The 9,463-nt window shown below is 52.7% G+C and overlaps 1 protein-coding gene across 2 annotated transcripts in view; it reads right to left on the bottom strand.

The window, feature by feature from the left end:
- TP63 (tumor protein p63) overlaps positions 1 to 7,915 on the bottom strand; it is a 186,443-nt gene extending 178,528 nt beyond the window's left edge. Inside the window, exons 1-2 of one of the 2 annotated variants that reach the window (XM_015427170.1) lie at positions 7,827 to 7,915; positions 6,968 to 7,100 (exon numbers count right to left, since the gene is read on the bottom strand). In XM_015427170.1, the coding sequence (XP_015282656.1) occupies positions 6,968 to 7,100; positions 7,827 to 7,900 (207 nt within the window). In that variant the 5' untranslated portion in view covers positions 7,901 to 7,915. The remainder of the gene's footprint in view (positions 1 to 6,967; positions 7,101 to 7,826) is intronic. The other variant, XM_015427169.1, reaches the window with a different exon arrangement.
- Between the last annotated feature and the right edge of the window lie 1,548 nt (positions 7,916 to 9,463).

Genomic DNA, 9,463 nt, shown 5'->3' with positions numbered 1-9,463 from the left:
GAGGCAGCCCGAGGGGCGTAGAGACGAGGCGCGCAGGCGGAGGGAGGGGGGGAGAGGATGGGGGAAACAAATCAAGCCAAGGCGGGCAGGGCTGGGGGGGGGTGGAGAGTGAAGACTGCCTTCCCTCTCCTTAAGCGGCATTCACCCTGACCCCCAGAGCTCCAACCTCCAGCCTTCCGGGGGTGCTCCCCGCAAGCCAAGAGCCAGTTCCTCAAGGAGAGGCGGCCATGGGCAACGACTGGAGCTCTTTGGCACCGTTTGGGATTGTGCAAGGTGCTGTACAGAGCTTGGAAGGGACAGGAATGTGGTGAGAAACTGGGAGAAGTAGAGGAGGGGCTAGAGAGAAGAAGAGGAGAGGAGATTGGATTCATCCCTCGCCCTTCACTACCCAAAGGGGTCTCAGAGAAGCTCACAATCTACTTTCCCTTCCCCTCCCCACAACAGACACCCTTGTGAGGTAGGCGGGGCTGAGAGAGCTCTTTTGAGGACTGCCCTTGAGAGAACAGCTCTGAGAGAACTTGTGACTGACCCAAGGTCACGCCAGCAGCTGCATGTGGCAGAGTGGGGAATCAAACCCGGTTCTCACAGGCTAGAGTCCACACTCCTAACCGCTACACCAAACGGGCTCTCTACTACACCACCGCTACACCAGACTGCTAAAGATGCTTTCATACACACTGAATAAGGCACTTCCAATCCACTTCGCAACTGGGTTCTACTGCGTGAAAATGCAAAAGCCGCTTGCGAACCATCGCTGAAGAGCACTGAAAGTGGATTCAAGGTGCTTTATTCAGTGTGTGTGTACCAAAGATCCACCCTTGAGATCTTTCATGGGGCAAAGAGATGAGCCGGAAATACCCTGGTTCAAACCTCATCAGTTTGGTGTAGTGGTGAAGTGCGCGGACTCTAATCTGGGAGAACCAGGTTTGATTCCCCACTCCTCCTCCACTTGCACCTGACTGGACGACCTTGGGCAAGCCACAGTTCTGATAAGAGCTGTTCTCTCAAGGGCAGTCCTCGAGAGAGCTCTCTCAGCCCCACCTACCTCACAGGGTGTCTGTTGTGGGGAAGGGAAGGGAAGGGAAAGGAGATTGTAAGCAGTGGAGCCTTGTGAGAAAAAATTCTACTTTGTGAGCGACTGGCATCAACGTTGTGAGTGAGCGATTTGGCTACTGAACAAATCAGTTTGCTTTGGAGCCCTCCTCCCTGAGCTCAGACAGAAATGTGCGAGCTAGAGGCTCAAAAACTGTGAACTAGCTCACACTCACTCATCTTAGAGGGAACACTGATCGTAAGCCGCTCTGAGACTCTGAGTGAAGGGCGGGGAATAAATCTAACTCTTCTTCTCCTTGGGTCAAATCCAACGCAGCAAGCTCCGTCAGGCAGAGACGCATAATCTCCTTATGCGCTCCTCCAAGGTTCCACCCACATTACAATGGGGCTTACGCGCACACACACTGTCATCCAAAACACAGACTCGGTAGGGTAGGGCGGGATGTAAATCTATTAAGGTAAAATAAACTCTTCCGTCCCGACGGGCCACCGTCCACAAAACCTCTTGCTGGGCAGAGCTCGGCCTCCCCGGCGGGCCGGCGCTCGGCCTCCCAGACGCAAAAGGTGGGCCACATTCCTTCGTGTTTATCTGCCCCCCTCGTCAACCCTTCACCCGCCCGAGGAGAAAGTCGGCCAGGCAGGCCGGCTGCTTGTGTCTAAAGTGCCACCGCAGGGGTTTGACTGGAGACAGGTGCGAGGCGGACACCGGGCCCAGGGCGATGCGGAGGGAGGGCGGGGGCCGAGGGAGACAAGAAGGCCTTTCTGATTAAACACAACAAAACACCTTCCCCGAGGCTACAGGTTTCCTTGTTCCTTCTCCGGAGAAGCAAAGCAAACAGCAGGCTCCTCCGCCTGTCATGCCTTGACAATCCACCCAAAAGGGGAGAAAGAAAACTTCGGCCCAGCTCCGGGAACACGCCGTTTGCACAGAGTCCCCGAAGGAGCACATTTCGGTCCCTGCCAAGAGCCTTTTATGAATGACTGAAAGGAAGGGGGGAGTGCCGCCGGGGGTGGGGGGGAAGAGTGGCATATTTGTACACGAACATGGGGGCAGAGAGCACTTAAGAGCCGCCCTTGAGTCAACAGCAGATTAGAGCCACACGCCAGGATTGCACTGAATTGCACGACAAAAGCGGCAGGCCGCCTCTCCGGCAGCGGGCGGGGAGGCGAGCCCCCACGCTCCTGCCCGGTGCGAGAAACCCAGAGGCCCGCCCGGAGCACACCTTTCGAGACGCACCTGCCTGCCTGCCAGCGGCTGAGCAAGCGGGAGCAAAGGCGGAGAAAACCGCAGCCAACAGGGTCTCGGGCTTCCTCCAGGAAACCGGGAAAGCCCAACTGTACAAGGTACTCTACATGGGGCTGCCCCTGTCGCACGTTCGGAGGCTGCAGGTAGAAGAAGAGGAGACTGGATTTACACCTCCCCCTTCACTACCCAAGGGAGTCTCAGAGCGGCTTACAAACTCCTTTCCCTTCCCCTCCCCACAACAGACACCCTGTGAGGTCGGTGGGGCTGAGAGAGCTCTTGACAGAAACTGCTCTTTTTCAAGAACAGCTCTTATCAGAACTATGGCTTGCCCAAGATCATCCGGCCAGGTGCAAGTGGAGGAGGAAGAAGACATTGAATTTATACCCTGCCCTTCACTACCTGAAGGAGTCTCAGAGTGGATTACAAACTCCTTTCCCTTCCCCTCCCCACAACAGACACCCTGTGAGGTAGGCGGGGCTGAGAGAACTCTGACAGAGACGGCTCTTTTTCAAGAACAGTTGTGCCAGAATTATGGCTTGCCCAAGGCCATCCAGCCAGGTGCAAGTGGAGGAGGAGGAGGAAGAAGAAGAAGAGGAGATTGGATTTCTCCCCCACCCTTCACTACCCAAAGGTGTCTCAGAGAGGCTCACAGTCTCCTTTCCTCCCCCCTCCCCACAACAGACACCCTGTGAGGTCAGTGGGGCTGAGAGAGCTCTGACAGAAACGGCTCTTTTTCAAGGACAGCTCTTATCAGAACTACGGCTTGCCTAAGGTCATCCAGCCAGGTGCAAGCGGAGGAGTGGGGAATCAAACCCAGTTCTCCCAGATTAGCATCTGCGCACTTAACCACGACACCAAACAGCTAGTGCAGAATGCTGCGACCAGGGTCTTGATGGGCCTCCCTAGATGGAAGGACATCCAGCCTGTGCTGAGGACGCTGCACTGGCTGCTGATAGCATACCGGATTCGCTTCAAGGTGCTGGTTCTACCTTTAAAGGACTATAGGGCCGGGGTCCGACATACCTGCAGGACGACCTTTCCCCGTATATGCCCCAGAGAGCACTACGGTCGGGGTCTCAAAACCGACTGGCCCTCCCAGCCCCCAATGTTGCCAGGCTTGCTACCACCAAGGCCAGGGCCTTCTCGGTGGTGGCCCCGTCCTGGTGGAATGTGCTCCTGGAAGAGATTCTTTTGCAGTTCCGCAGGGCCTGCGAGACGAAGCTCTTCCGCCAGGCTTTCAGCTAGGGAGCCGCCACAACTACAGAGCCCTGGCCCTTGGTTTTGGTTTCGACACCTAGCCTGTGCCGCAGGAAGATCATGCGCAGAATGACGCCTAGATCTTTGAAAGTATACCGTGAGAGTCAGCCATCTCGAACAACTCAATGACCGTCACCAGCACTTTATTAATTTATTAATTTGTATTAGCTATAATGGAATTGGCTTTTAGATGATTGTATAAGGACATAAGAACATAAGAGAAGCCAATGTTGGATCAGGCCCATGGCCCATCCAGTCCAACACTCTGTCACACAGTGGCCAAAAACCCCAGGTGCCCTCAGGAGGTCCAGCAGTGGGACCAGGACATTAGAAGCCCTCCCACTGTTTCCCCCCCCCAAGCACCAAGAATACAGAGCATCGCTTGCCCCACACCGAGAGTTCCTATCTATACCTTGTGGCTAATAGCCACTGATGGACCTCTGCTCCATATGCTTATCTAATTCCCTCTGGAAGCCGTCCATGCTTGTAGCCGCCACCACTTCCTGTGGCAGTGAATTCCACATGTTCATCACTCTTTGGGTGAAGAAGGACTTCCTTTTATCCGTTCTAACCCGACCACTCAGCAATTTCATTGAGTGCCCACTTGAGTTCTTGTATTGTGAGAAAGGGAGAAAAGGACTTCTTTCTCGGCCTGCTCTATCCCATGCACAATCTTGTAAACCTCGATCATGTCACCCCTCAGCTGTCGTTTCTCCAAGCTAACTGTATTTATGCATTGACTGTGAGCCGCCCTGAGCCTGCATTGCGGGGAGGGTGGGATACAAATGGGATTAATAAAGAAATAATAAATACTCAGCAGAGTCCCTTTCCCTGGGTAAGGTAAAGGTTTCCCTTGCTTGAAAGCCAGTCAAATCCGGCTCTAAGGTTGCGGTGCTCATCTCCGTTTCCAAGCCAAAGAGCCAGCGCTGTCCGAGGACTTTTTCCGTGGTCATGTGGCCGGTATGACTAAACGCCGAGGTGCACAGAACGCTGTTCCCACCGAAGCGGGACCTATTTATCAACTTGCAATTTCTTGCTTTCGAACTGCTAGGTTGGCAGGAGCTGGGGTCAGAGACGGGAGCTCACTCCGTCATGCGGCAACTCGGGTCTCGAACTGCTGAACTACCCACCTTCCGGCCTGCAGTTCAGCGTCTTAACCACTTGAGCCACTGCAGCCCTTTTCCTGGGACCCCCATTCAAAAGGAAGAGCTTAGAACGTACACACAACAGCACGGCAGGCTGGCGATTCAAAGAAAGTTGCCGGTGAAAAGGCTCCTTTAAAAAAAAAAATTATTTACATGTGATTTATATACCGCCCATGACCCCTAATGGGTTCGGTTCACAGAGTACTACAACAACATAGTTGATACCTATCTAGTGCCACAATGCAGTGAGGGGCGGGGATATCCTACCAGCACCCTTTTTACGGCATAGTCTTTCTGCTCCAGCAGCTTCGTTGTTTTCCCCGCGATCCGGATGGCTGTCGGCCGGAATCGAGCAGGCTTTTTCTTTTGATGTTCTCTCCTTCGGAGCGCCGCGTCCCGGGCGCAGCTTGCAGCCAATGTCCCAATGGCTCCTGCCGCGCTGCTTCCCGCGTTGCTCTGGCTCCAACTCCACCTCCGCTTGGTCCGGCTGCTGCCTTCCTAGGTCGCTCTCCGCCGCCATTTCTTTCTTGCCATCGCCGTCTCTCCTTTTTCCTCGCTGCTGCCAATCGCCTTCCCAGCGCAGAGCCAGGAGGAGGATGCCCCCTGCCACCTAGGGCAGGTACCCATTCCTCTGTTGTTATTAGAGCCGCTGAGTTGGCGGGAGCTGGGCTCAACCCGGCCGCGGTGGGGATTCGAACAGCCTTTATGGCTGTTCGCTACAGATGTTAACCGCAGCCGTCGTATTGCCTGCGCCACCGCTCCCTTTGGTGGGCACACGCTAGATGGCCTTTTCGGGGACAGCCCCGCGATTATGGAACCGTCTCCCCAGGAAGGTGTGCCCGGCCCCCTCACTCTCAATCTTGAGGAGCCAGCTGAAGACGGTTTTATTTAGGACTTGCATTTGATCCAAGCAGTTCCAAACGGTGACATTAATTTTCGGTTTTACGTTATTTTTATGTACTTTATTTTCTGTTTGGTGTGGTGTGGTGTGGTGGTTAGCAGGAGCGCGGACTCTAGTATGGGAGAACCGGGTTTGAGTCCCCGCTCCCCCCACATGCGGCTGCTGGTATGACTTTGGGTCAGTCACAAGCAGCACTCCCTCTAAGCGGTGGAGTCTTGCGAGCAAACATTCTACTTTTGTGAGCTACCGGCATTAAAGTTGCGAGCGAGCAGTTTGGCTATTGCATAATTTTAGTTTGCTCTGTGAGCCGGAGGCTAAAAAACTGTGAGCTAGCTCACACTAACTCAGCTTAGAGGGAACACCGGTCACAAGTTCTGTCAGAGCTGTTCTCTCAGGAGCAGTCCTCGAAAGAGCTCTCTCGGCCCCACCTACCTCATACAATCATAGAACGTTAGAGTTGGATGGGACCTTGCAGGTCATCTAGTCCGACCCCCTGCACTCTGCAGGAGCAGAGCCGAAAGAGAGCCCTACGACATACCCGAAAGATGGCCATCCAGCCTCCGCTTGAAAATGGCCAGCGAAGGAGCATCCACCACCTCCCAAGGCAGTCTGTTCCACTGCTCAACCACTCGTACAGTTAGGAAGTTTCTCCTGATATTTAGCCGGTAACGACTCCCTTGTAATTTCCACCCATTAGATCCAGTCTTGCAATCCGGAGCAAGAGAGAACAGATCTGCCCCATCTTCTACATGACAGCCCTTCAGATACTTGAAGACTGCAATCCTGTCCCCTCTAAGCCTTCTCTTTCCCAGGCTAAACAGACCCAACTCTTTCTGCCTTTCCTCGTAAGACTTGGATTCCAACCCTCTCGCCATCCTGGTTGCCCTCTTCTGGACATGCTCGAGCTTGTCAACATCCTTCCTCAAATGTGGTGCCCAAAACTGGACACAGGACTCCAGGTGAGGAGGCCTGACCATAGCAGAAAAGAGCGGAACTACCACCTCCCGTGATCTGGACACAACGCTTCTGTTAATGCATCCTCATAGGGTGTCTGTTGTGGGGAGGGGAAAGGAAAGGAGATTGTAAGCGGCTCTGAGACTCCTTCAGGTAGTGAAGTGCCGAGTATAAATCCCACCACCCCCTCCTCCTCCTCCTCTATTGTTCAGCCATCTTGAGCTCCGGAAAGAAGAAAGGTGGCTAATAAACATTTCCAATAAACACACAGAAGCTGAGCGCCTGTAAGACCCACACCGTTTTGCACTGGGAACCACAGCAAGCCCATCGCATCCTCCTTGGTATACCCGTCTGCAAAAAAACAAGCAAGACCTCCACCCACCGGAGGGCAGCGGCGCGCTCCTGACTCACCCACATCGGGTCCCCGACGTCGGCGTCCTGCATCCGGATGCAATCCATGCTGATCTCAATCTTGTTGGCAGGCCCATTTTCCGTCGGGTCGTCCAGAAAGTTCAAGTCGATCGGCTGAACTGAACAAATCGGCCTGCAAGAGGGGAGAGAGAGAGCAGACGGAAGTGGGCACCGCTGGGTCTTGGCACCCTTCGCTGTAGCTGACCAACTCCTTCAATTTTATTCATTTCCATTCCAGCTTGAGTGGGGACTCAAAACAGCTTACATCGTTCTCCTCTCCATTTTAAGTGTGCAGTTAGTGGTTAAGTGCGCGGCCTCTAATCTGGGAGAACCGGGCTTGATTCCCCACTCCTCCACTTGCAGCTGCTGGATGACCTCGGGCAAGCTGTAGTTCTGGCAGAGCTGTCCTTGAAAAAGAGCAGTTTCCGTCAGAGCTCTCTCAGCCCCACCGACCTCACAGGGTGTCTGTTGTGGGGAGGGGAAGGGAAAGGAGACTGTAAACCCGCTCTGAGACTCCGAGTGAAGGGTGGGGTATAAATCCAACCTCTTCATGGTAGATTTGATTGGTTGTGAAGATTTTTTTTTAAAGTTGCTTTGGCGCAGCTGCCACCATGACACAAAAATCCTTACTGTGTGACTGAAGGCAAGCTGCGGCGGCCGCTTTGTGGCTGGCTCCATCTCCTGCGGCGGCCATTTTGAGGCAGCCATTTTGTGACAATGCCCACCACCCCGTGTCAAATTCCAAAGGTGCCCACGGGCTCTAAAAGGCCAGGGAAACCATGGCCTAGCGGCTGTTCCCACAAAATATCTACCCAGGGCGCACACACCTCCTTTCAAGTAACTACATCTTTCTACTTACTGCTCAAGGATATCCCAGAGGTGCTGGAAAACCTCTGGATTGAGGAATTCCCTGGTTTGCGAGCCCTGCGACATCGTGGACCGGTAGTAACTCTCCGTCCAGGAAAAATGGCTGGGGGGGTCCACAAACCTAGAGAGACACAAATAACACATTTGTCAAAAGTTCTTAGGAGATCATGAGCAAGAGATGACGGAGACAGTCCTTTCTTCTTGTCCCTTGTTAATATGTGTAACTGTAAATCGCTCAGAGACAGCAGGATTAATAAATCAAAATATATTATTATTATTGTGTAGCTAGACATACGCTGCCTATGAAAATGGAGCATTCAGTCTTGGCCACAATGGTGAAAAAATATCTAGAGGTCAAGGGGGGGAAATCCCCACCAGAGAGAAGAAATGTACAAACAGAGGAAGAGGGGAAGAGAGAGAGAAGTCTAGTAGAAAAGAGCAAGAGTCCAGAAGCACCTTAAACACTAACAAAATTTGTGGCAAAGGAGGAACTTCTGTGAGCCACCACACACTTCTTCAGAAAGCTCACTTCTCACAACAGCTCTTACCCTGCCACAAATTTTCTTAGTCATTAACTACCTACGGTCGAATCTGCATTCGCATTTTTAAATCAGTTTCGTGCTGCTGTGACGCCGTCTTTCTCGATGCTTGTTTGAATGTTGTTTGGAGAAGATTCTTTTAAAGCAGTGCAGAGGTGCAATGACAGTGGAGCCGCCACGAGAGGGCGATAAACATATGCAGACATGCAAAAGTATGCTAGTACTGTTGAGGTGTGAAAACGACACCAAATGTAGACCGCTTTTTTGAAAACTGAGTCAGACGGCTGGGACACCGGTGGGAAAGACAAATGCAGATTGGACCAATGTCATTAGCTACTGGACTCTTAATCTCTTCTGCTGCTACAGACAAACACAGCTACCCATGTTGGATCTATCTCCGTGGAAGGCACCACATTTAGCCTTCCACGGAAGTTGATTACGACCTTTGATGGAAGAGACACACATCCAGATACACTGGATATCTGTTACCAGAACAATTTGGAGAGCATGTGCCGTTACCATGAGAGATTATCCATGGGCCTACTGTGTAAACATTTAGCAACTGAACATCACATGCGAAAGCAACACCTGGCTCTAAAGAAAATCTGTTTTCATATCTTTATTTCTGGATGTGTGTTCTGTTACAATAGTAATATTGACCACTGAAGAAGGCCCCAATGGGACGAAACGCATACTCTGCACTCGCAGTGTTCCCTCTAAGCTGAGTGAGTGTGAGCCAGCTCACAGTTTTTTAGCCTCCGGCTGGCACATTTTCATCTTAGCTCAGGAAGGAGGGCTCCCGAGCAAACTGGTTGGACATACCCGGAGTAACCCCTTCCAATGTACCTCTAAGCTGGGTAGGTTCAAAGATTTTTGTCTTTGCTCAGGAAGGAGGGCCCCAGAGCAAACCAATTCATGCAATAGCCCAATCGCTCGCTCACAACTTTAATGCCAGGAGCTCCCAAAGTAGGATTTCTGCTCACGAGACCCCACGGCTTAGAGGGGGCGTTGCTCTGGAGCCCTCCTCCCTGAGCGGAGACAAAAATGGGTGAGCCGGAGGCTAAAAACCCCGGCGAGCTGGCTCACACCG

This window comes from Gekko japonicus, unplaced genomic scaffold (genome assembly GCF_001447785.1).
Source record: "Gekko japonicus isolate JY-2015 unplaced genomic scaffold, Gekko_japonicus_V1.1 scaffold759, whole genome shotgun sequence".
NCBI lineage: Eukaryota > Metazoa > Chordata > Lepidosauria > Squamata > Gekkonidae > Gekko > Gekko japonicus.
This window is presented reverse-complemented; position numbering and strand designations above follow the sequence as displayed.